Below are 27,159 nucleotides of genomic sequence, written 5' to 3' on the forward strand. Positions count from 1 at the left end.
GGGGTAGGAAGGCCATTAATCCAATTTGTGCCTTCTTTGCTCTTTGCCCAGGAAATGCCAAGCCTGAAGTTTCGCCCATCCTCCCGCACGAGCCAGCTAAGATAAAACAGGAAGACAGCAAGGACATGACGCGACCAAGCCGACCTGCTGTGAGTTTTAAATGTGTTTTGTGATAGACTTTTGCCAGAGGAGTTTTTCCTTCAGGCCACAATCTTTTGAGAACAAGTCAAAAAAGAGTCAAATGCCGCTGCTCATCTCCCCACTGACCCCAGTTCAGTTTTGAGTGTAAGAAGAGACTGTAGAAGACAGGACTATTTAGAGAAAGGGTGGTTTGAGTTTTCTCCAGTTCAGTAAAAACCTTCAGCATAGGAATAACTGAAAACATGGTGCATATCAGTGGCTGGGGCTATTTGTATGAAGTCATACTTCTTAGTGGAGTTAATACCTTTGAAGGACATTTTAGTCTCAAGGTTAATCTGATAGAGAAGACATGACATGGTGCAGTCTGCAAGCACGTGTTAATGGTTCCTGTGTTTGTCAAGAGCCAGACTGATTTAGTATTTAGAAGACCAAGGAAGGTGCATGATGCTGTTAAAAGGTCATTGGTTTTAAAGAAGGAAAGCCAGAAACCCAGACAGGTCATTACTGGGCTCACCTGTGCAAAATGATGCTGCTCATGTCAGAGAGGGCAAGATAAAAAGATGTATTCTCATAGAACGGTGTGGAGAAGCAGAAGGCTGAAGCTGCTCCCATTCAAGGGTCTAAACTTTAGGCAAGATAGTGATGGGGTTGTTTCAGGGGCAGAAGGGGCAGAAACACATAATGGCAGGAAATCCCAGGCCATTCGTCCACATCAGCCAGGCAAGATAGTTAAATCAATATCCCAATTTCTGACCAATGGCAGGCATGGGGAAGTGTCACAAGGATGTCTTCCTTCAAAGTCCACCTAGCTGCCTCACATGCCCAAAGAATGCAGGCCCTAGCTTGGTAGTGTCTAGTTACAATAATTTTTATTGCAAACTTCACAAAAGCACACAGCAAACCTATCCAGAGTGCTTGCCCCTGGTTTAGTTTTGTGTTCGGCTATTTGTATTTCTATACTGGCAGAGGGCATGGGAGGAATTTCCATTTAGCCTCTTATGAACGTGTATCTGCTGTTTTGTTGATGTGTGTTTTTTCCCTTTCATACTTCACAGCACTGAGCTAACAATTTTGATTTTATTTCTAACCTGCTTGCCTTTCCTCTGGCATTTTCCTGTCCTGATCTGTTTCCTCTGATGCTGATTAATCTTCCCTTACTCCCAGAGCTATAAGAAAGCAATAGATGAGGTTAGTGATATCTTTTCTTAGTTGGTCATGCCTTTGCAGGGGTGACTAGTTAGAGCTTAACATCAAACCATATTTTCTTGGTTGCTGACATTCAAAAAGGTGATACTGCAATCATGATTCCAGATGAAAGATTTTATATAGAAATAGAAAGCTGCTCAGGAAAAAGAAGGGTGGGGTGTAGCCTAGGTGTAAAACTTCTATTTTACTTTGGGTTTGGCTCCATGAAATCCTTTCTCTCACCAGAAAAGTAACTCTGCATCTGTGCAAATCACTATTCATGTGTGCAATCAAAGAAAAAGGGATCTGTGCCCCAGATGTTCAGAATGCAGTCTCAACATTTTAAGTTGGTACAGCTTAAAATATTGGACCCTGGCACACCCCAAGTAACTCAGTGTTACATAGCGAGGTATGTGACACCACTATGGCAGCCCCTTTTGAAAATGAGGATGGAGCCGTGGAACAGATGGACTTTTCCTGCTCTGGGTTCCCCTCCCCCCTCACTTGCTTTCCCCTTGGGATTGCAAATACTGTATGTGTGCTCCCACAAATTTTGATTCAATAATGCAGGGTGAGTTGTTTTCATATAAATTTGAAATAATTCTTCATGTCTGTAACCATTAGTTAGTTTTATTCATGTGTTATTCTGGGCCAGATTCGTAATGGTAATTAACTATAATGAACTCTGGCAATTTACCCAGCTTTGGTTTCATCCATTAGTACCAAGCAGTGTAGTTGTAAAAGGAAGTTTCAAGTCATGTGGTGTACACACACACACACACACACACACACACACACACTCCAGGAACAGGTGCCACTGAAAAATACCTACTCATATTCAGGTCCATCCTAGCAGCGCACGCTGAAATGAGGGGAACTTCTACTGCCATCTGTCCTTGGAAAGTCACCTATGTTCTGATGGTCCTAATTTTGAAAATCACACAATATGGATTTTACACACTGATGTTGTTGCTGTCTAATACCAGGAAGGAGCATTCCTCAGTACCAGGAAAAATATACCAAGAGACCACACTCACTCTCATTTCACAGAAATCGCTTAGAAGGCCTGTTTAGCCCCATAACTTTCTTTCTAGGAGGGCTAGAGTCTTCCTTCAAAATAGATAAAGAAGGCTCAGGATCTGGAGCGCCTGCCCAGGAGCACCAGTGAAAAGCCAAACACCATTGCACCTGGGGGCATTGGGTTGGAAAGCCCTGCCTTACACTGTAGATAATTCTAGTTATTTTCATGTACCTCTGGAAGTCTAGAAGCCGGTGAAATTAGGCATTTTTCACTTTGAGTCTCTCTCTTTCTCTCTCTCTCTCTCTCTTTCTGATAATTTGTGAGCAGTTGTAGCGAAGCCATTCTTTCTATAGCTGAACCATAATAGCTTGAAAACACCTAAGCCCATTTTCCAGTCTTAGTTTTGGAGTTAGGGGTGTTGAGGAGATAAATGTTTTAAAAGCAGTACAATGCACTTCTTTAGGTAATTGGAAATGATCCAGCTGAAATGAATGAGTCACTAATTATTGAACTATATATTATAAATGTGTTCTTGCTGCCTGAATCTTAATTAGGCCTTCTTTTCATCTTAGGAACAAAAAACTGAAAACAATTAAAACCAAAGAAATTGATCTGGCAGTAATGAAAATATTTGCTTCGATTTGGCCAGGTTTTAATCACAGAGTTCGTTGGCAGTGGAAACAAGCTCTTAAAATCCCACATTCTCTACTCTTTAAAATGGAATGGGGGGTACTCTAAGCTTTTCATTTGGAGTGTAGAAGCAAAATCTATTAGACACTTATCTGTGATTACAGTCTTTGAACAACTGTCAGTCAGCAGTGTTTGGATTAGATCAGGGATAGTTTGTTCATTCAGTCTTTTCCCAATAGTTTTTTAGTAGTAAATATTTTATTCCCCATTTGTCACAACAAATAATAAATAATTTCTCCTAATTAAAAAATATTAATAGTTTAGAATGGCAAAGCAACAACTGAGGGAGCCTGATGGAAACATTTCACTGGCATTCTTGCTGCTCAGGGATACAAAAAAAAGGCACTTTGAATAATATGCTAATGTCTACAGTGACACTGATTCAGCCTCATTCATGTCACTCATGTTTGGTTGAAGGTGACATGTAAGCATACAGTACTGCATTACAATACTGTTAACTTGATAGGGTTCGTTGAACATCAGGCCTCACATCCTCACCATACAAATAGTGTGAAGGCCATTTCTCTTGTTGCAGTCACTAAATGTGGAAATTGTCCCACGATACACCTTCATTCTTTAGACCCAGAACAGTCTCAGAGTTTCTGATTCAGCCGGCACCTCTCAGCATCACAAACTCTCCTCCAGTGTGGTGTAGTGGTTAAGAGCGGTAGTCTCGTAATCTGGGGAACCGGGTTCGCGTCTCCACTCCTCCACATGCAGCTGCTGGGTGACCTTGGGCTAGTCACACTTCTTTGAAGTCTCTCAGCCCCACTCACCTCACAGAGTGTTTGTTGAGGGGGAGGAAGGGAAAGGAGAATGTTAGCCGCTTTGAGACTCCTTAAAGGGAGTGAAAGGCGGGATATCAAATCCAAACTCCTCCTCCTCCTCCTCCTCCTCTTCTTCTTCTTCTTCTTCTCCTCCTCCTCCTCCTCCTCCTCCTCCTCCATGAAGAACCCCCCATTGCTTGGCAGCTGTTTTCTCCCATTTCCCCCAAACATCAGAATTGTTTCTGGCTTCTGTTGCGGTAGATACCTGGAGCAGCTCAGAAGCAGCATTTTGGGGATGCTACAGAGACAGATTCTGAAAGAGATAACTGATTTCAACTAGGTGTTAGCCTGGCATGCATTATTCTGAGATGCTATGCACAACCCACAACCATTTAAAGGACTTCTTAAAGAGTAAATAAATAGGTACCGCTGCAGTGGGAAGGTAAATTGTGTTTCTGTGTGCTCTGGCACTCATCACAGTGTCCTGTTGCATCAGAAGTGGTTTAGTCATGCTGGCCACATGATCCAGAAAAGCTGTCTGCGAACACCGTCTCCCTTGGCCTGAAAGCAGAGATGAGCGCCACACCCCATAGTCAAATACGACTGGACTTAACCGTCCAGGGGTCCTTTACCTTACCTTTACCTTTAATCTAGTTCATGCACCTATTTTGGATACAAGAGTAGTGACTCATGGAAATTATTTCTTGAAATTATACCATCTGACTTAAGCATATTTCCAATCCACCAGAGAGGTTTTTCTCCCTGATGATTGTGCAGATCCCAAATCTTGGAAGCCGTGTGTCAGCCGTGTTGATTCTCTCTCTCTCTCCCGTACCCCTTGCCCTTGAAAATCCCTGTTCCTTCTTACAGAATGCTTGAGTGTCAAGGTGGCTGGCACCGGGAAGATGATTGTATAAAAACTCGGTGCAATATGATGCCTCCTCTTTTGCAAGACATGCTTCCTGTGCTTCAGATTTAATTGTTAAGGCACACCAAGCTAACAATGTAGTGGGTTCCTTTGTAAGTAAGACATGTGCCACATCTCTGCACTGACACAGTAAATCATGGGGCTTATCCACATTTACCTTTCCTCCACTCTTTCCATGCTTTAACGCTCCATGTCTAAGCACCTTTTTCTTTTTCTTTTTGCTCCAAGCTTTTCTCATGAAAACTCACTCTTTAAAGCTCAATCCGAGCAAACAGCAATCCATGGAAAACCTGAATTGTTTGCTCCAACTGAGTGCTAAAGAGCGGGTTTTTGCAAGGAAAGCAGCGGGGGTGGGGTGGGGGGACGTGCTCGGTCATGTAGTTTCAGAGCTCAGACCTGTGCCAGAAAGAGTGGGGCAGAAGGTAAGTTTGAATAAGCCCATGGTCTTGTTCTGCAGAACAAAATAAACATGCCTTTAAAGAAATGGGTAAACTGGCTTATCAGCTGTGATGAGATTATACTGCGGATAGACCTTAATTAAGCACCACTTTAGGATGACTGTAATGATGATAAGATTTAATCTGTGCAGAATTAAAAATATATTGACCTGCTTTTCCCTTCGATATCACTGTTGCTTCGAGTTTGACAGTCTACCCAAGCTTTCCACTGCCTGCAAAGTACACCTCTTCCTGTGGAATATTGACTTAGGGCTACAGGCTTTAATAAGTAAATGCATCAATTGAAACTTTCGTTGATTCATCTGCACAAAGTGATTTTAATTGATTAGGGTTTCGGATGAAGAATGCATCTAGTCGTTCTTTGAGATTCCTTGCTTTCAAGGAGATGCCGTAAAATTTGCAAGGATTGTTCTTTGTAACAAGCCAGGGGCTGATTTTGCTGTATTGAACCTTAGGTTATCTTAACCTTCCTTTAGTAACTCATAAAGTTTCCTACATGTTAAGTTTCTGGCCGTATGTTAAATTCAACTGATCAAAGTATGTTCCGTAGCTTTTACCGAAAGTAGAGTGACATGTGCCCTCAACTAAATTGAAAGATGCCATCGACTTTGACGTTCTGCAAATAGAGACAAAGATGTTGCTCTCTCCCTGCGCCTTTATGGCACAAGTACTATATGCCTGTCATTTACAAAGTGGCCATTGAGTCCTGAGTAAAGCCAGTTGCGGCTGCATTGGAACGGGATATTTTAGGGCTTATCCACACTAATCTTTTGCCCCACTCTTTCCAGGCACACGTCCACGTTTTAAACCCACTCTTTAGTATTCAGTCGGTGCAAACATCAATTCAGGTTTTCCGTGCATTGCTGTTTGCTCTGATTGAGCTTTAAAGAGCGGGTTTTCACGAGGAAAGCTCTGGAGCTAAAGGGGGGGGGCACTTGGACACAGAGGTTTAAAGTGCAGGCCATACCTGGAAAGAGCAGAGGAAAGGTAAGTTAGTCTTGCCTCAGTTTCACTTCTTATGATGGAAGCAATGCTTTAAAAAAAAAGATAAAGGAAGGAAGGCATGTACTGCATGTTTCAGGGCTCATTACTCCTTAATCAGAGGTAAAATTGGGGAAATTGGGACATATGACAAAGAGAGAATATGGCCATAAGACCAAAAACAGCAAAAAAATATGTGGAAATAGCCTTTTTTTTCAATGAGTTTCTTTCTCCCTAACCCTTGTATCTCTGACCAAATGCGTTGATGGCTCCCTCGGTCACTAATATAGGGAGAAATGGTAAGACTAACGACTGCAGTTGCTTTGTTCATAATGTGCATGCCTAATGCAATAAACTCTTCTAACCCATTCTAATTGGAGCTCTCATGCTTTTTTTTTTTTTTGCCTCTACTGCTTCCCCCTGCATTGCTATAAAAGCATGTAAGATTACAAGAAGTCTCCTTCTTCTATATGGTGCTTGCAGTGCCCTTTGTCTTGAGATAATACTGTTGAAGGTTTTGTCAGTGTCATAGTAAACTGAAAGCTCTTTGTGTTTGTTTTTTAAGTTTCCTGGTTGTTCCCCTGCTGCCACCCGTAACTTTCCAAATGTGGTATTTCCACATTTACTGTGGCTGCTATGTGTGTGTGTGTGCAGGGTATGTGTCAATTTGTGCGGGTCTTAGTGAATTCATCCATGCTCTCTATCTCCTGGAGCTGTGGAGGTCTTTTGGGCATTGTTTCACTCAAGTCCCGTGCATAAATCGCGTTATACATCAATCTTGTTTGACCTGTCTCTACATCTCTGTCAGCAATAACTCAAAGTACTTTGCTATAGGCAAACAGCGGGAGTGGAGGCCTTCTGTATTTACTCTCCCCCCCCCCATTGTTAACTCTTAAAATTTTCTCACAATCTTACAGTCACATCCACAACAAACCTTTAAAAGCACATGCCTTCTCCCAAAGTATCCTGGGAACTGTAGTTGAAGGGTGATGGGAATTAGCTCTGGGAGGGGTAAACTGCAGTTCCCAGGATTCTTTGGAGGAACCCATGTGTTTGAAAGATATGGCGTAGATATGATGCCAATCTATAAAGAGATATACTTAGTGAGCTCTCTTTCCCCAGTGGAACGTCACCTCTTCACTGCCGTTGTCACCAGTTCCTCCTCTGTTTGATATCACCTGCTTTATCAGAACCCAAGAATTGAAAGGAATCTCAAAGGGTTGTCTACTCCAATCCTCCACAGATGAAGGAAATCCACTACTGCAGTAGCCCAGCTTACACCCTAATGAAGGAAAGCCCACCCCCTTCCAAGGCCATCACAACTTGTATCCCCAAGAAGTTCTTCCTAAAGATTAGTTGAAGTCCTCTTTATTGCAGTTTGAACCCATTGGTTTGGGTCCTCCATTCTGCAGCAGCAATAAACAGTTTGCCAAACCAATGGCAAAATTTCACACACGTACACCCCGCCCCCCCCATAACGGTATCAGTTAGTGCAGCGTTCTGTGTGAATCAAGGCAATCATATGGTTTTCCCTTCCCCTGTCGGGCATCGTGAGCTGGAAACACACAATGTGAAGCTCCTGTTCACGTGACGTAAGGTACATGGCAATAAATGGCCTCCAAAGGTGATCATGTTTTCCAGTTTACTATGATCGTGACTGAACTCCATTTGTTTTCAACAAATGTAACTGTGCTGTGTCTGTACGTAGAAGCCTACAAACAGATATGTACAAATGTGGTCAAATAAAACCAGCAAGTTTGCTGTTGAGTTTTCAACAAGCATAGAGCCAGCATTTGTTTTCACAAAAGCTACATGCTATGTTGTCTTACGTTGGTCTATGTTTGTAAGACTACTATAAAAAATTAGTGTTTTTTGGTTGCTTGTGCTCTGTGTAGTTAAAGCTTTCAGTCAGATGTGTGCAGCTTTTCTGCAGCCCAATAGGTTGTTGACGAAACTCACCTCAAGTTCCCCTCGTTCCCCTTCCCATGTAGGATCTGACGGCCTTAGCCAAAGAACTGAGGGAGCTGCGTATTGAAGAAACCAACCGGCCTTTGAAGAAAGTTACGGACTATTCCTCCTCCAGCGAGGAGTCTGAAAGCAGCGAAGAGGAAGAGGAGGATGGTGAGAGTGAAACGCAAGATGGGACCGTGCCTGTCAGTGACATTCCAAGGCTTATGTAAGGCACATTTTGTGAAGATAACACCATTATAATTAACACTGTTTATTTGGAGCTGCAGGTGGGCGGAACGACACACTGTGCATCTTTGACAGCAGCTGCCCCCCCAGGTCAGGTCACTCCCCATAATGTGTAGGATCACTCACCCCATGCCATCGCACTGTCATGTTTCAATTGTCTGTTCCTGCTGTACATCAGTTGGATGAAGGGTAGGGGAAATGTATAATGTAATGACCTCACAACATTAGGAGACTTGATCCTGGGCATTGCTGGGAAGAAGAGGAAGCCTTGACGCGAGGATGCTATTTTTGGCAGATGATGTGTGGTCCTTAATTGTGATTGCAGCTTTTTGTGCTTGGGGAAACAGCTGGATACAGTCCCCAGCCATCCTGGCTTGCCAGCAGCTCACTCCAGTTGAAGGATAATACAGTCTGAGTTCACATCGATAGAGTCAGAGACCCATGAAAAACATAGGCAAAAGGTGGTGTAGGGTAGTGGTTCTTGTGTCTGGGAACAGAGAGGAGGCTGGTTATGGATGGTGTTGCACTCCCCCAAAGAACCAAGTGTGTAGCTTGAAGAGACTACTAGATCCAGCTTTGTCGCTGGTGACCTGTGGCATCAGTAACACAGGGTACCTATTTTTCAGCTTTGGCTGGTTCGTGAGCTACAGGCATTCCTGTATAGTGTCAGCCTGGCTACAGTAATCTAGGCCAGTGTATCCCAACCTTGGGTCTCCAGCTGTTTTTGGACTACATTTCCCATCATCCCTCACCACTGGTCTTGCTAGCTAGGGGTGGTGGGAGTTGTAGTCCAAAAACAGCTGGAGACCCAAGGTTGGGAAAACACTGGCCTAGGCTCTACAGACTCTGCGTTATGGAGTTAGATTAGTGCAATAAGCTCTGTGTGGGGCTGCCCTTGAAGATGATTTGGAGGCTGCAGCTTACACAAAATGCAATGGCCAGAGTGTTGGCTGTTTGGAGCCATATAACACTATTTCTGAAGAGTTTGCACTGGCTGCCTATATGCTCTGAAGCCACATTTAAGGTTTTGATGCTTAGATACAAATACCTGGACAACAGAACTCAGTTATCTGAAGGAGTGCCTCTCAGCATTGTCCTCCCCAGGCTTTAAGATCTCTCAGGGAAGCCTGGTGTATTAGCTCAGGGTGGAACCTTCTTGGTGGTGGCTCCTCAGCTGTGGAATGTCGTTTCAGCCAAGGTTCAGCTGGTGCCAACATTGTTTTGTCCAACACCCGCTCCCCACACATATAGGAGCCACCACTTAGAGTGACTTTGCAGACAACACCTTAGTCTTTCATGAAGTTCTCATTTAAATGTTCTTTGCATTATCCCAGTTTCCCAGTATTTTAAAGACTGACAAACTAAACGGTGCTAACAGCTGCGTATCTGGACTTTTATTAGAACATTCTCTGATCTATATTTCTATATTATCTAGGTCAGTCTCTGCCTTCAGGCATAAATAAGCAGCTGCTGCTTATTTTTGTTGGCCATCCATATGTATATGGGTAATGTTTGAGCAGATATTTTGTGTCTTGTTTAGCTTAATGTGGTTTAAAATATGCCATGTTGTAATGTCATATTGTGCCCTGGCTTGTGTACACTGAAGCTGTGGTCCTAGAAGGATTCAGTCTCATCTCTACAACTTGACATCTTCAAATACTGCTGAGAGGCTTGCTCTTGTTGTCCTGGGTGGCCATCAAAAACAAAAATGCCCTGGACAAGATTAGTTGCCGTGAGAAAACTACCTCCTTGTGTCAGGTACTATCTGCCTGTGAGTCTCGCACATCCTCTGAGTCTCCCAACCCCTGCCCCATATTTCTAGCTACTGATGGTCTGCAAGAGGAAATCCACAGTATGCTGGAGTAAATGACACAGTGAATCCTTGAAAATGGTACAAGCCAAGCAGGCATTGCTTCAACACAGGGCAGTAGTTTTCGGCAGCATCTCTCTGTTATCACAATCATCCCATGTGCTCTAGCCTTTAGGTTGGCACAAGGCATGATACAAATCAGAGGGATGCCATCAAAACCAGCGCCCATCCAGTTTCCTCCCTCCATTTCCCATAATGGAAATTTGTAGGGTGACATTGTGAGGTTCTGCATTTGCCCCTTCCCACTTGGCAATATCATGTGCATGCCATGAAGGCGCAGGGGCCACACGCACGGTAGTCTTGTCTGTGTTTCCTTCTCCATTTATAAGGAGAAAATGGGGAAAACTGGATGTTGCCTTGCCATTTTCAGTAGTCATCTTTAATTGCTGCCTTAGAGTATGAATTACTGTAAAAACCTGGCTTCTGATAAAGGAACCTATAACTTGTTCTGGATTTTCATATATGTTGGATTCATGATTGCCTTAAGATTAAAAAATCTTACTGTTGGCATTTGGTCCGTGTAATCTGGACCAACCACTGCACCGAAAATGGTATATATATATATTCTTATTTAAGTTTTGCAAATACCTACTGTTTATATTTTGCAGCCCAACAGGAATGCCGGGAAACAACGAGGCCTACAACCTAGGAATGGTGTCAAGCCACGTTCTAGAACCACCCCATACAGATACGTTTAGCAGCATTTCCAGAGAAGGGACTTTAATGATAAGGGAGGTAAGTGGGTGGCAACTATTTCCTGTGAAACATCTTTGAGAGATTTTGTCTTTATAAGCTATGAATAATCATTGCTCTGTGTATTCTAAGCACAAAGTGATTGATTAAACAATGCCTGTTAGCAGCTGATTAATATAATTACAACACCTAAACAAAAGATGTTTCTCCAAACTGCAAACAGCAATGAATACTGTAGGACGCAGCCAGGTTGTGCCTGGATTCTGATATTCTTCCATCCTGGCCTAAAGCAAGAAAAAACTCCCAAATCAAAGGATTTACACAAAGATTTACACCGGTAGAAGTGAGTTTGAAACCTAGCCCATTCACTTCCATAATAATTCCCCCTTCAGCCATCTGCTGAAGATTTCCAATTGCTTTAGTTTAATTGTAGCTCTTTATCTGAACACCCTAATTGTGATGTCATGGCTTGTATTCGGGGGGGGGGGGGAGAGAAAGACTCTTATAAAGTCAATCCAGAGGCCAACAAATGGGACTTTTGTTTTATTTCGGGAAACATTTGCACCTATGCACATGGATGAATTCCAGTGAAATATCTAGTGGTTATGGGGCAAGGCAGTGGGGAGCAAAACCCATAATATTTTGTTGAGAGTCACAGCCCAAATCCAAAAACTGCCAGGAGCAAATAAACCTTCCTATTCAGCCTCCTCCTGAATAGGTAGCACAGCATGTCTCCTGTGCTTTACCAGTGTTGGCCATTGATAGCAATGGGGTGAAGTAAACCTGTTGCTGGAGAGTAACCTTGCTATGAATGACAGGAGGTTAGATTGTACGAAGCATGCTGTAAGAAAACAAAAGAAGAAGAAAATTCACTAAAAGTGTTTGGGAAGGATAGGTAATTCAGAAAGACACAAGGAAGAGCTTTTGACATCTCACCTTGAGGTCCAGTAGGTGCTGTCCATAGTACTGAATGTTGTCCACCCTGATGTTGTCCATAAAACCAAATGGCCACTTTTTGCACCCTGAGAAAAGGGTCCATTGTTGTTGAAGCCAGCCATTGTTGCTTTCTGGGTGCAGGGGTTGGTAGTTTCATAGCCAGCTAGCTGTGATTCTTCCACAGTGGGTTCAATTGCTATCATGGCGTGATCCCACTGAGCTTAGGTAATAATGGCTAATGATGCTCCCCAGCCAATTACAGCTGACCAGGAAATGCGTAATACATTCCATAAAATAGGCTAAGGAGATGTCCAGAGGCTGAAGCACTGCTGCAGAGGTCAAGAAGGGGAGGAAGGAAAGTGCAATGCACAAGGACCTAAAAGGCTGGGAGATTAATGGCAGATCCCATGAACTTGATGGGGTGGGACAGAACCCTGTCTAGGATACTGAAACAACTGTGGCTGGTTTTTCTCCCTGAAGTGTAAATTTCTCTTTAGCCAAAGTCATAGACAAAGGGCCAAGGTATTTGTGACAGCAGCAGATCCATGTGTTTAAAGGAGAATCTGCTGTAGTTCTGTAGGAAAAGGGATGGGGAGGTCCAGTTTTAAGGAATAAATAGGCTGCATGGAGGAAGGGAATTGAGCCCTCCTCCTTCCTGCAGCTTCCCTCCCTGTGCTTTCCTTTCAGCCAGGCACATCTTTTGTATCATGTCCCAACCCTTCAGAGCAGATTTTCCAAGGACACAAGGGGTTGTTGGAAGTTGCCTCTGCCTCATCCAGTTACTGGATTGCAGGGGGTTGGACTAGAGGTTCCTCAAGGTCCCTTTCAACACTGCAACTCTATGATTCTATTAGCAGAACTCTGCTTGGGATACTCTTGCCAGCAAAAGCCTGCTTAGGATCTGAGGGTGGCATTCCAGTAACTCAATTACTGCTAGCGCAACAAGATTCCACCCCATCTCCTCCCCTGTGAGCACCCTGCACCTTCCTCAAACCTGCTCCAGAGCAGACACCCTAGAACAGATTTAGGATGTGCACAGGAGGAGGAGAGGGGGAGAAAGTTCTATTGCAGTAGCAGAAATCCTTGAGCTGACGGACCCCTGATTTAGCACTGCACTGGACATGACCCTAAGCCATTGTTTGGAGTGTGGAAAAGTGGATTCATGCCTAATTAATGCACTCCTTGTTTGTGAAAGAGTCTGTAAGTGACCTTAAACCTGATAGACCTTAAGAAACAAGCTGTGATGAGTGCCATGCAAGGTGTTTGCAGTTTTTGAATATAAATCATTCTTTGCCACCTGAATAAGTTGAGAGTGTCAAGAACTGTGCAGATGCTGCTTGTGGAGCCTGGGGTAATCTCTTTCAGGTACATTACCCTGCTTGGGCCTGCCCTTAATAGGTGACACATTAGACATAAACAGCAGGTTGCTGACAATTTCTGCCAGGCTTGTAATTCAGCAAAAGAAGCATCTGGGGTGACTTTTGCAATGGAGACAAGTCAGTCTGTTTTGTCAGCTGCCTGCAAAGGCAGAGACCAGAAGAGGGAACAAAGTGAGGTTGGTTGTTTTTTGCTAGATTATAAAGCATTTCCCAAGTTGCAGATGGAAGAGGATTTTCTGTTCTCCGTGGAGACACATAGCTCTCGCTGATGCTAATGCGAGCTTTGCGTGCCTGTCAGGACAAAAAGATCTGTTAAGTCGTGCAGGGGGAAAAGCCGAGGCTGTTCGCTGCTGCCTTGAGTCACATAAACTTACTGTAGCCCATTTGAAAAGGGCACAAGGTGGAAAAGTGGCTCCTGGCTCTCATGACGTCAGAATACTGCAATGTGGGGCTTGCAAAGTGGGCACATGCCACATATCTGTCCCCCAATGGCCATGCCAAAAGGTAACATCTGTGTTTCTGCTTCAAAGTAGGTGTCAGTGGGGAGACAAGGCAACCTGCTTAGGCATAACCTAGATACAGGCACAAAATGGAAACCACCAAAGGTCACGTAACACCATGGCAGTTATTAAAATAATGCTAATTGATGTAATCCTGTCTCAATAATTACACATGTTTTCAGTGTGGTAGATGGAAACCCAGCTTCTAATTGGCCCTGTCCCTGCAGCCAAGAGCATGCTAACAATGCACATTCAGCCATTGGGTTGGTTTGCACATATTGAAAATCCTGTCTTAATGATCTGAGGAACAGGCCATGGGCTCTTGCACTCATGCCTCCCCTGACATACCAAATTCAGTACTTCTACCATGATTCTGTAGAGCACCGTTTTACAGAAACGGGAAGCCGTTCTTCACAAGCAAGGCTTAGACCAGCTTTTCCTTTAAAAGGTCTGTGGCCCAGTTCAGGCATACAGCAGTCCCCCTTTCAGCTGCCTGTGGGAGCATGTAGTTTAGGGCTGTAAGTGAAGGTCACATGGAAAGCTCTGCATGTGGCAACATGTGGTTAGTCCCCATACGGCATGGCCCTTTTTCAAGCTGCTGTGATTGTACAGATAGAGCAACTACATGCACAGCAACTTGTGTAGAGGTTGCAGGTCATCCCATCATCTCCGCACCATTTAGTTTGTGGGTCTTTAAAATACCTTTAAAAACTGTTAAATCTCTGATAATGCAAACAACATTTAAGTGAGAACTTCATGAAAGACCAAGATGTTGTGCACTCCTGCAGGTGGATGCCGCAAAGCATCTGGCTCAAATATAAAAGCAATAAAATATCTTCATTCTGTCCCACTTTTGATAGCATTCACCTGTCGTATAAATAGTACAGAAGGGGCTCAGATGTGCTGTTTAGCCTTGTGGTCTTAACTATCAATAACCATTCTTCTGCTGATGAACAAGGATGCCCTCTCCTTCCAAATGTGCTCTGTGTTTCATTCTCTCTAAATTTCTTCAGTGGAGCTGCTTGCTGAGTCCGCGGGTCAGGAGGACAGCCAAGCCAAGGGCTTGGGCCTGTGCTTGCTTGGCTACGTGAGTTAATATGTTACTCTTGGGGTTTCTCTCTCACACACTCTCCTCTCTTCTTTATAACTTGTGTCTCTGCAGACTTCTGGGGACAAAAAGCGCTCTGGCCACACAGCCAGCAATGGCTTCGCCGGCCATGTCAATCTTCCAGATTTGGTGCAGCAGAGCCACTCACCTGCCGGCACACCGACTGAGGGTCTGGGCCGAGCCTCCACCCATGGTCAGGAGATGGACTCGGTGGCAGAAGTAGGTAGCAGCAGGGTCCTCTGGGCTCAGGACCTGCTCCCTTTCTCCACCTTTGCTTTGCAGAAATATTAACAGCTTGCTATCAAGATTTATCTTGGATCTCCTCTCCGCTTCTTGGCTATCATTCTGTGTTTATGATTATATACATGATGTTGAATTTCTGTTTTAATCCATCAGCTGTTGAAAATGGTGGCAAACAAGTAAGGGCATTTCTGGGTAAAAGCTTCCCTTAGCTGCAAAAGTCAGAAGCGAAACAGGAAGTAGCTTGCATACAAAAGGCACCTGTTATCAGGGAGGCACCATGGCTCAGCAGTAGAGCAACTGCTTGGCATGCAGAAGGTTCGGGTTCAATGTGTGGCATCTGCAGGTAAACTTGGGAATGCCCCCAGTCTGAAATCCAGGAGAACCCAAGCCAGTGTAGACCAGGGTTTCTCAAACTTCTCCAGCTGTTTTTGGACTACAACTGCCATCACCTCTAGCTAGCAGGACCAGTGGTTGTGAATGATGGGAATTGTAGTCCAAAAACAGCTGGAGACCCAAGTTTGGGAACCCCTGGTGTAGACAATACAGAGCTAGATGGACCAAAGGTCTTATTCAGTATGAGGCAGATTCCTAGGTTTCTATTGTCTTTGCACAATCTGCTCTTCTCCTCCAGTGCTGGTCATGCTAGTGTGTTTGGACTGACTTCTATCCATATGGTGATCAGCGCAGCCGACAGGTGTCTGGCATACCGGCATTAAGCAGAATAATAATTGGAGAAAATCAGTATCTTGAAGGCATCCTGAATTAGTGTGATTCCCCTCAATTTCTTAAAGCCACACAGGGTTGTTGCAGAACCATAGGAGAGCAGGATTCTTTTTCATGAACATCATGACTTTTATTTTATTTTTCAAAGAACAGGTTTCTGGCCCTTAACAAAAGGGAAGAAATGGTTGCACATATATTCTAAAAAGTGGGTTGGCAATGCCTATTAAATCTCCCCGAAGCCCAAAGACAAACTCAGTGAGCTTTACCTACATAACTCCTTGTGTTGCCCTTCCCCGTAGCTAAAAGAAGCAGAATAAATCTGCATGTAATTTATGCAGGCCTGTTTACAGATTGTGAGATGGCAATTGAGGCATTGCATCACCAGAGTTTGGAAGTCAGCACATCTATCTCGTTAATAAAACCTCAGGAGGTCTAAATATTCTGCTAAACGTTCACTCGTGAACTCATTAATGCAATCCTTTTCTTCCCCAGTTAAGAGATAGTGCTCGCTTTTCCTGGAAGCCCAAGTGGTGCCCTCAAAAAACTGCTACCTTATGTGTACATTGAAAGAGAAGGAGGCTCTTTCATGAGGCTGGTTATCTCTTTACAGCAGGGAGGCTCGGCAGTTATCTAGGGTGACAGCTGCCTGGCTCCAGCACTCAACCTGGATCACAGACTTGGGTGGCTTTTGAAATAAAAGGAAAAGGCATAGAATAGTGATGATGGAAGGTGGGGCTCCCCCTCCCCATTTTTCTGGCTTCTTTCTATGATGATGATGATGATTTATTAGATTTATATACCGACCTTTTATCACAAGATAAAAATGCAAGGCAAAAGCACAAATAAATAGTTAAAACAAAAACAACAGAAGTCATAACTATAACATTGCTTGGGTAAATACCACAGCAGAAAAACAAGTGCCACGTCGTGGAGGAAATCCTTCTTTTACACCATAGGGCTTACAGCTGTCAAGAAGTAAAGATCACTACCTTTGCCTTTGGATGCTAACATAGCAGAAGATTCTCAAAAGGGGGGGGGAGGTGTAAATATTAGTAGTTCATTATTCTGGATTTCCTTCTAATCAAATCCAGCTCTGTTGTACTTAGCAACAAAGTTATGCTAATTTAAATTGATTATTACCTTTGCATCTACACCAGTCATTAAAGCCAGTTTCTGCCTACTGCGGAGTCATTTTAGGGATAAGGCATGAGTACTAGCTAAAGAATTGGTCTTTTATACCTGCATACATGCAGATGCCACCCATTCTGCCACTGAACTACAACACTTGTGCTTTGAATGTATTATTTGTGTTGGTGTGAAGACTAAAACCTTATTATTACCTTCTTCTGGTTAAATAATATATTTATTTCTCACTGGATAGTATGGAATGGGAAGTAGCACGAAAGCATCTTTCACTCCATTTGTGGATACCAGAGTATATCAGACCTCCCCTACAGATGAAGATGAGGACGATGATGAGGAATCGTCTGCCACAGGTAGGGAAAGGCAATGGGAAATACTTGGGGTGTGAGACACTCGGTCCTGTTAGCACATACTTAGGCAAGTGTCAGCTCTAGGAAAGAGCATTTGAGAAATCCTGCACATGGTGGCCCGGCAAGTGTTCATAACAGCTTACAGCTTCTATAGCACCATAGCAAAACATCCCTTCGAGAGTATTTAGGAAACGTGCTCAAATCTCCAGTGTTTTCCCAGCATGAATGAGTCACTGGAAAGTTGAGGGCAACATGCCAGCATGCACTGAATTTTACTGTGGCTGCTACAAGCCAAAGTAACCTTAGCGCATGGAGACTCTGTGGGCCAGATTCAACTACCCCATTCTACTAGAGGGGGCAGTACAAGTATCCCCCCCCAGCTCAAAGGCTACCCCTCTCCGACCCTGTATACCCACTACCACCCACAAATCCACTCTGAAGGATTAGGGCATCCCCAAAATAGTGGGGATGGAAAGGGGAGATGGTTCCATCAGTGAAGTAGTCATGCTTGCAGTAGCAGAACATAATCCTAACCCTACATTGAACTCCTCCTCCCTATATGTGCAAGACTCTGCGAGATTACCTCAAATCTCATTTGAATTCACACAATCTCACTTGAGTTTTCAGTCTAAAATTTGAAAACATTAAATAACATACAGGTACCCTGAGAGAGAAGGGACACAGGTGGCACTGTGGGTTAAACCACAGAGCCTAGGACTTGCCAATCAGAAGGTCAGAGGTTTGAATCCACGTGACGGGGTGAACTTCTGTTGCTCGGTCCCTGCTTCTGCCAACCTAGCAGTTCGAAAGCACGTCAAAGTGCAAGTAGATAAATAGGTACCACTCTGGCGGGAAGGTAAACAGTGTTTCTGTGTGCTACTCTGGTTCGCCAGAAGCAGCTTAGTCATGCTGGCCACATGACCCAGAAGCTGTACACCGGCTCCCTCGGCTAACAAAGCGAGATGAGCGTCGCAACCCCACAGTCGGTCACTACTGGACCTAATGGTCAGGGGTCCCTTTACCTTTACCCTGAGAGAAGTGGTAAGAAGAAATCAGGATGGCACATAGTTGGCCTCACCACCATGAGTATCCTGTTCACGTCATGAGGTTGAAACTGTGCAGCAGCTCTGTACAGGATATTTGGCAGGAACCAGTGATACATAGCTTGAGTTCTCTGCTGGGCGGATACTTAGTTCGAAGTACTGTAGTTTCCTTTGACTCCTTGCAGTGGTGCTGCATTCATTGTGCAGACAGAAGCCAAAATCAACACAGTCTTGAGGCCTGTGCAGAATTCCAGTTGAAGTGAGTTTATCAGTAACAATTCCTCTATCTGTATATGTTATCAGAGAGATATGGGGGAAAGCCACAGGAAGCAGCTCCTGCAGAGCTAAAGAAACACATGTATTGGCCCTTAGTAGCTGATAAAATCCCCATTATGTATTCAGTAAAGCTGTTTCTGCATGTTTTCCTTTCCAGCATTATTTACCAGCGAGCTGCTGAGGCAAGAACAGGCCAAACTTAATGAAGCAAGGAAAATTTCTGTAGTAAATGTGAATCCCACCAACATTCGTCCTCACAGTGACACACCAGAGATCCGAAAGTACAAGAAGCGCTTCAATTCTGAAATCCTTTGTGCTGCTCTATGGGGTAATCTGTTAATTATCTCATTGAATAGCAGAAATGCCGTCTGCATGTTAAGATTTATTTTGGTGCTTTTTAAGCGAGGCTCTGGCATAATACCAGGAGCTGAGGGGGTAGAAGCAAAACATTCTCTACTTAAGGTAGGGTGCTAAATAGCAGCTCTAGACGCCTTTTTCCTGGGGTTGCTATCATGGCACCTGTGGATTCAGTGGCACTCTTGAAGACTTCCTTTGGTGTTCTTGAAGCCTCAACACCATCCCCACTTACTGCCCACTTGAAAAGTACAGAGAGCTGATGAAGGAAGCTGAAAAAGTACGGCTCCTTTCTATCTCCCTGTGCTTTTGAAGGCTCAGATAGGCACCTGAGAGCATAGGAGGGAAAGGGGAGACATCTGGAGAGAGAGAATGAGAATGGGGACATCCCCCCCAAAAAATCAAATCACGTCTACCATCTGCTCCATTGACTGAAACATAAAAAAAACTCAGATTGGGTGTTTTCCAGCACTGCCGTAGCGCAGAAGCATGACTCTGAGGCCCAGATTCTTACGGATCCTCACAGTTTCCACAAGAGATCCCTCAAAACCACCATCAGGTCACAGGTCACCTCTTTCTATGCAGATGTGCTCTGTGATTTGTTGGTGGCTTTGCTGTCCAGAAATAATTATGATCTATGGGAATCTGTGCCTTGGACCAATGTTTTTATGGTGTTGGCAAGAGCAGATGGGAGCCTGATTCCCTGGATAGCAGGGAATCATTGTGAGTAAGTGAAGTCAGAGGTAAGGAGGGGGTTCAAATAGCCCCATGTGGGGAGGGGTTCACAGGGCTTTGCAGGCAAGACCTATTCCACTTTGGTGACCATGTCTCCCACCTTCTGAATGTTAAGAGTGTGTCATAAATGCCAGTAGATCTCCTCTACCAGTGAACCTGTCAAAGCCCCAATCCCGTGAAGGAGGTCTGTGCCATCACCATCTAAAACTCTCTGAGCACAAACACAGTGGGGGAGCATGGCTGCTGGGCTTGTCATTGGCAAAAGAAAGGGCTAGCCCACATAATCCCTCATCCCTTCAACATGTGGGAGGTTTCCAACCTTCATTGGGAGCCCTTGGTTGATTCCTTTTAATGTTAACTAAAAAATGTCTCCATTCTCCTTAATTTCATCCGCTTCCTCTGCTTGCTCATCGTGCAGGTGTGAACTTACTGGTGGGGACAGAGAACGGGCTCATGCTGTTGGACCGCAGCGGGCAAGGGAAAGTGTACAACCTGATCAACAGGAGGCGCTTCCAACAGATGGACGTGCTAGAAGGACTCAATGTCCTTGTAACAATCTCAGGTATAGCTGTGAGCCTGCAGCAGTGTTTTCATTTTGCTACTGGTTTCTGACAGCCCAGTCTCGAAGTGCAGGGGATGGTGCAGGGCACACACACGGGGAGGAGAAGGAGGAAGGTCCCGCTCACGCAATTATTTAGTTGAATACCACCCTCATTTTTTTATTTATTAAACTTGTTCGTTCTTTGTTTAAAAATGAAGTTATGTAAAAATGAATCATAATATAGATACATTCACACAAAAACGATTGCAAACCATGAAAATATACAAACACCGCCACCCCCAGTAATAGCAGCAGAAAGCTTTAGCAGCATGCTAATAGCAAAACAACATATTCATAGTTCACCCAAAGCCTGGGGGAAATGTTTGGGGGTTTTTAACCTGGTGCCAAAAAGATGGCAGTGAAGGTGCCCGGCGGACCTCAGTGAAAAGAGTATTCCATAAACGGAGCCACAATAGAAAAGGCCTTCTTCCTTGTCATCATCTGAACATTTTTTTAAAAACGCCCTAAGCGCACTGACTTTTAGTGCTCAGTTACGGCAATTACTTAAACATATTTTAACAGCAATATTATTCTTTATAGTTGTCTGTAATTTTCAGCCAACAGAGGTTGGCATGCTTACATACGTTTTCATGCTTCACCTAACACAGATTTCTCTTTTTAAAATCCACCCTTCCATCTGAAAGGCCTTACCTCCAGACAGACAGTTAACAATAATACCGATGAGCTCAATTATAAGACATTTTAGCATATAGGAAGACAACAGGAACACATGCAGAAATTAGCTTCATTCATATGGCTTCGGTTTAGGTTCAAGATTAAAGTTCCAATTACCGTATTTTTCGCCCCATAGGGCGCACCAGCCCATAGGGCGCACCTAGCTTTTTTAGGGGGGAAATAAAGAAAAAAAATCTTTCCCCCCCAGGCGCGGGGCTGGGGCGGGGGAAGCCTGAGCTTCCCCAGCCCCCAGAACAGGCTGCTATCCGCAAGCCTAGGGAGCCCGCGGGAAGTCGGCTGGTATCCCCAGGCTTGCGGATATCTGCCCGAAGGCTTCGGGAAGCAGGCATCTCTCTTCGGGATGCAGGCAACTCCGCAAACCAGGTCGGGGAACAGCGGGATGGCGGTGCTCCGCCTCCCCGTTGTCCCCTGAGCTTGTGGGGCTGGCAGTGGGGAGAAGTGTGCTTCTCCCCACCGCCAGCCTCCAAACCAGGTCGGGGAATAGCGGAATGGCGGCGCTCCGCCTCCCCGCTGTCCCCCGAGCTTGTGGGGCTGCCCGATATCTGCACGAAGCCTGGGTGCAGCGTGCCCCACGGCTTCGGGATGCAGGCTGCTATCCGCAAGCCTTCGGAGCACGACCGGAACTCCCGCGGAGCTCCCAAGGCTTGCGGATAGCTTCCTGATGCCTGGAGAGCGAGAGGGGTCCGTGCACACCGACCCCTCTCGCTCTCCAGGCTTCAGCGAAAGCCTGCATTTGCCCCATAGGACGCACACACATTTCCCCTTAATTTTTGGAAGGGAAAAAGTGCATCCTATAGGGCGAAAAATACGGTAATATTTCCAAAATTAGTTTTCCTCAACAGAAAAGAATGCAATAGAGAAGCTGGCATCAGACAATGTATGGATAGCTGTATTAGCATCCAAGTTGATCCAATGATGGATTGTATCTTTATTGGTTCCATGTTTCAACAGGAAAGAAGAACAAGCTACGAGTTTATTATCTTTCATGGTTGAGAAACAGAATATTACACAATGATCCTGAAGTAGAAAAGAAGCAAGGCTGGATCACTGTAGGAGATTTGGAAGGCTGCATACATTACAAAGTTGGTAAGCACAAGACCATATGCATAAGTGCAGTATCACACTAGCAGGAAGCTCTCTTAATGCTAGGCATGCCTGCTGGTCAAAGGCACTTGGGGACTCTGAATATCCTTGTGCTGATTCCTGCTATTCCCACAGGCAGAGTGAGGTGTAAAGAGTCAGCCTTCGTTGCACAGTCAACAACAGTGAATATTGCATAAAATGCTTGATGCCTCTTTTCTTTGATACCTTTCTGTGGCACTAAATCAACCATGGAGAAAATGCCTAAGCATGACTTTAACTATGCTCGGAGTGGGAGGTATGGTGTTGTCTAACCATCCCTGGGCTTATTTGATAGTGGAACAGGCCCCAGCATATATTAATGTGGTCCACAAGTTCACCCCATCTGATTTTTTTATGAATATTGCATGGATTGGTCATACATCTAAAATCACAGAATTTTAGAGTTAGAAGGGACCCCTGTAAGTATCTAGTCCAGTTCCCTTCAATGCAGGAATCTCAACTAGATCATACATGACAGATGGCCATCCAACCTCTGCTTAAAACCCTCCAAGGAAGGAGACTCCACCTCTCATGGGAGTCTGTTCCAATGTTCAACAGCTCTTACGGTCAGAAAATTCTTCCTGGTGTTTAGTCAGAATCTTCTTTCTTGTAACCTGAATCCTTTGGTTCAGGTCCTGGCCTTTGGAGCAGGAGAAAACAAACTTGCTCCATCCTCCATGTGACAGCCCTTTACAGTGGTACCTCAGGTTACATACGCTTCAGGTTACATACGCTTCAGGTTACACACTCCCCTAACGCACAAATAGTGCTTCAGGATAAGAACAGAAATTGGGCTCCAGTGGCGCGGCGGCAGCAGGAGGCCCCATTAGCTAAAGTGGTGCTTCAGGTTAAGAACAGTTTCAGGTTAAGTACGGACCTCCGGAACAAATTAAGTACTTAACCCGAGGTACCACTGTATTAATATTAAATATTTGAAGATAGTTATTATATCTCACCTCAATCTCTGAGAATTGGACTGGTGGTCATTCATGGACTTTTGCTGCAGTGTGACGTCCGATACACAGATGTGAAGTGGGGCCAACAATGGGATGAGCAGGGATCATCCATCTTTCCCGCTACTCCTAGGCTGTATACAGTTAATGTCTGAATAGGACTAAAGTGCAATATCATTCAAAAAGCTAATAAACCAGTGGTTCGTTTTCTTCTAGATGTTCAGAAACCATCTCCCTCATGTATAACACAACTAGATTTGGGGGAGCCCTAAATCAAGAGTGGGATGCAGGTGGCACTGTGGGTTAAACCACAGAGCCTAGGGCTTGCCGATCAGAAGGTCGGCGGTTCGAATCCCCACGACGGGGTGACCTCCCATTGCTTGGTCTCTGCTCCTGCCAACCTAGCAGTTCGAAAGCACATCAAAGTGCAAGTAGATAAATAGGTACCACTGCAGTGGGAAGGTAAACGGCGTTTCCGTGCACTGCTCTGGTTCGCCAGAAGTGGCTTAGTCATGCTGGCCACATGACCCGGAAGCTGTACGCCGGCTCCCTCAGCCAATAAAGCGAGATGAGTGCCGCAACCCCAGAGTCGGTCACGACTGGACCTAATGGTCAGGGGTCCCTTTACCTTTTTAAATTAAGAGTGACTCCACTAACAGTTGTTTTCTAAGAACTTTAGTTTCGAAACTAGTAGGTTTTTCCAGGCTTAAACCAGCTACAGTGAAAAAAATGTATATTGAAGGGAAAGCATCTAATTAAATGAAGTTCCATTGAATGGCTCACACATACAAATTTCTCACTTGCTGAGTCCAGCACTAGCTGGCTCTTAGCACGTGTGAATAAGCCAAGAAAGTCAACCACCAGCTAGAGCTTTGTATTGCTTCACATCATCTGAAAGGCAAAGCTTTTCAAGCCAATCACTTTGTATATTCAGCTGCCAGTCACCAAGTGTTCATGTATGAATTCTTATATTCACCTTATATATGCGACAGTTTTGTGCCTAATGTTTCCCAGTGGACATAACTAATATAAGACTCCCATATGCTTTTAGTACCAGAATAAGAATTTGCACAAATGTCAGCTGTATCATATCAAAAGCTGGGTAGTAGACAGTGTGCTCCAGTAATGGTATGAAACTCCCTGTGATCCAGCAGTGAAATAAATTATTTTTCCTGGTATTGGATGGCAAATAAGGGTGTGTTTATTGCCACGGTGCTAAATGCTTACATTTCAAAATATTACTTGAAGTCTTTAATTTTATGTATATTCACTCAACACAATTAAGTTATTGAGGTTATGCTTCTTGATTAACTGTTCTTTGTTGAAAAGTGCTAGAGAATAGCTGTGAAAACGGAACATTGCAAAAGCTTTAATGCTTAAGAAAGAAAAACATACCATGCAATCATTTTCCTTTTGGCTTAGCTGGCTAAAATCTGGTAGATCAAAATTTGAATCAAATGTCCTCTTTTATATGTAGATGATTAATAAATTTTACTTAACAAATACTATACAGTGGTGCCTCAAGACGAAAAGAATCCGTTCTGTGATTCTCTTCGTCTAGCGGTTTTTTCGTCTTGCGAAGCAAGCCCATTGACGGATTAGCGCTATTAGCAGCTTTTAGCAGTTTATCAGCTTATCGGATCAGCTGATAAGCGGCTTAGCGGCTTAGAAAAAGGGGGGGAAGGGAAAAAAACCAGCAGGAACTCGCAAGACATTGTCGTCTTGCGAAGCAAGCCCATAGGAGATTCGTCTTGCAAAGCACCTCCAAAACAGAAAACTCTTTCGTCTAGCGAGTTTTCCGTCTTGCGAGGCATTCGTCTTGCAGGGCATTTAAAGAAAGTTTTGAAGTATCACAGTCCTAGCTTAAAATATTTATTTATTTATTTATTCATTTATTTATTACAAGGATAGTAGGGAAGGGTCACATTGCCATATTATTCATCTCAAATCCTGTGAGGTTAGCTTCCTCCCAGACACGCATGCCCTTTCCAAAATACCTGCACTTGCGTTGGTGGTGGTGAGTCTCTTCCGAACTACTGTCGTAATTGGAAGCATGAGTGCCACCATCTTTAATTTGCTGCAGTGGTGGTGTGGCAGCCATGCTGTGTCACATACATGCAAGCAAACACAAGATGGCTGCCCCGTAGCTAGAAAGCACCATCCAGAACTATGAAGAACCTCAAATGAGTCCAAACTATCAGGGGAATTTGCCATTTGGCCTGTTCTTAAAGACAATAATACTTCCACTGACAATATGGTTTCAGCAGCTCTCCCTTAAGATTAAATCATTCGGTTTTGTCTTGAGTGAATTGGATGTTTTAAAAATTTAGTTTTATTTCAATTTTAGTGAAATATGAGAGAATCAAGTTCTTGGTGATTGCCTTAAAGAATGCTGTAGAGATATATGCTTGGGCTCCTAAACCATATCACAAGTTTATGGCATTTAAGGTATGTTTTGTGTTGTTACAAAAATATTAGCATTATTCATACATTTGTTCATGTTTTTTATCACAGATAAGAAAATCTGTCATTCACTTCTGTTATCTATTCATCTGTGGCATGACAAGGAACTTAACCTATATCTCTCTGTGTGGCAAACCTCTGCAAAATTATTAGAGCTGGTTCTCATTCCCATGTTAGACATACCAGCATATTCACAAAGACCACAGATGGTTAGGAACCAGTTCAGATGTGTTTATAGAACAACAATATCCTGGTGCCCGCTAGATGTTTGAGACGACAACTCCCATCAGCATAGAGGGCTGGGGCTTATGAAAGTTGCAGTTGAAAACATCTGGAAAGCTCCAGGTTGGGGAAGGCTGGACTAGAGCCACTGTGTGATGCAATCTACCCTGACAACCAGGTGGGCCTGTCCTGCCAATGGGCCTACAAGTCTATGAGGAATCTCAACTAAAGCATCCATGACAGATGGCCATCCAACCTCTGCTTAAAAACCTCAGAGGGAGTCCACTCCACTGTCAAAACAGCTTTCTGTCAGAAAGTTCTTCCTGGTATTTAGACGGAATCTCCTTTCTTGTAACTTGAATGCCATTGGTTCAGTTCCTGTTGTCCGGAGTAGAAGAAAACAAGCTTGTTCCATCTTCCATGTGACAGCCCTTTAGATATTTGAAGATGACTATCGTCAAGGCTTGGTTTCCAGACCCTTGATCATCTTGGTCACCTCTGCACATGTTCCATCTTGTCAATATCCTTCTTAAATTGTGGTACCCAGATGTAATTTCTACATTCCAGTCATGAGTCTCACCCCACCAGGTTTCAGTAATGCCTACCAGGTCATGTTTGCCATCCTGTACTAAAATCTCCAGCTCATCTTGCTTGTTTCCCATACTCTGCATTTGTGTAGAGAGAAATGAAACCACAAATCGTTCCCTCCAGTTGCTTCCTTCTTGTAGTTCCCTGCCCTTTAGCAGGCTTCTGGAGCACCACCTCAGTTTCCTGTGCATCAATGAAGCTATAAGCCCCACTGCCACGTGCTCTTTTGTCATCAGTATTGTTTTCTCCCTGCCCTCATGATTTAGTGTAATCTCCAGATCAACTTTGTAAGACACTTAGCAAACACATTTTTGCCAGCCGCTATGAGATGCAACCCATCTCTTACCGAAAGTCTTTCCTTAAGGAAACGGACACCATGGTCCAAGAAACCAAACCTTTCCTGATGCGCAGCCAGTGGTTTACTTCCAGTATTTTCCTCTCTCTTCCCAGGCCACAACCTTCAACAGAAGCGAGTGATGAAAAAGCCACCTGTGCCCCAAGGCCCTTCATCTTCCTACACAGAATCTCATAGTCCCTTGCTATACGTTGAATGCTGTGTCTGGCAGTATTGTTGCACCTAACCCACATGAATCAGAAGGAAGGGGTTGTGGTCAGCGGGTTTTATAAGACTTGGCAACTTCTGTGTCATAATGTGAAATTTTGCACCTGGGAGACAGCATACCTCCTGGGACATCCTGTTACCTCCACACACAGCTACCTCTGTCAGCTGTCATCACCACATATCTCTTCCTCCTCCGGGAGTGACAGATATCGTTCTGAATGCTGTACCTCCC

General features: G+C 44.2%; 1 protein-coding gene across 7 annotated transcripts in view; it reads left to right on the forward strand.

The window, feature by feature from the left end:
- TNIK (TRAF2 and NCK interacting kinase) overlaps positions 1 to 27,159 on the forward strand; it is a 297,411-nt gene that overhangs the window by 261,040 nt on the left and 9,212 nt on the right. For 6 of the 7 annotated variants that reach the window (XM_081189958.1, XM_081189957.1, XM_081189961.1 and 3 more), the window contains 9 exons: positions 52 to 149; positions 8,163 to 8,347; positions 10,846 to 10,972; positions 14,908 to 15,072; positions 17,201 to 17,315; positions 18,789 to 18,959; positions 20,139 to 20,282; positions 21,969 to 22,103; positions 25,440 to 25,540. In XM_081189958.1, coding sequence (XP_081046084.1) covers positions 52 to 149; positions 8,163 to 8,347; positions 10,846 to 10,972; positions 14,908 to 15,072; positions 17,201 to 17,315; positions 18,789 to 18,959; positions 20,139 to 20,282; positions 21,969 to 22,103; positions 25,440 to 25,540 — 1,241 coding nt within the window. The remainder of the gene's footprint in view (positions 1 to 51; positions 150 to 8,162; positions 8,348 to 10,845; positions 10,973 to 14,907; positions 15,073 to 17,200; positions 17,316 to 18,788; positions 18,960 to 20,138; positions 20,283 to 21,968; positions 22,104 to 25,439; positions 25,541 to 27,159) is intronic. The other variant, XR_014007042.1, reaches the window with a different exon arrangement.

Source organism: Podarcis bocagei, assembly GCF_964188305.1.
Source record: "Podarcis bocagei genome assembly, chromosome: 4".
NCBI classification, from domain to species: Eukaryota; Metazoa; Chordata; class Lepidosauria; order Squamata; family Lacertidae; genus Podarcis; species Podarcis bocagei.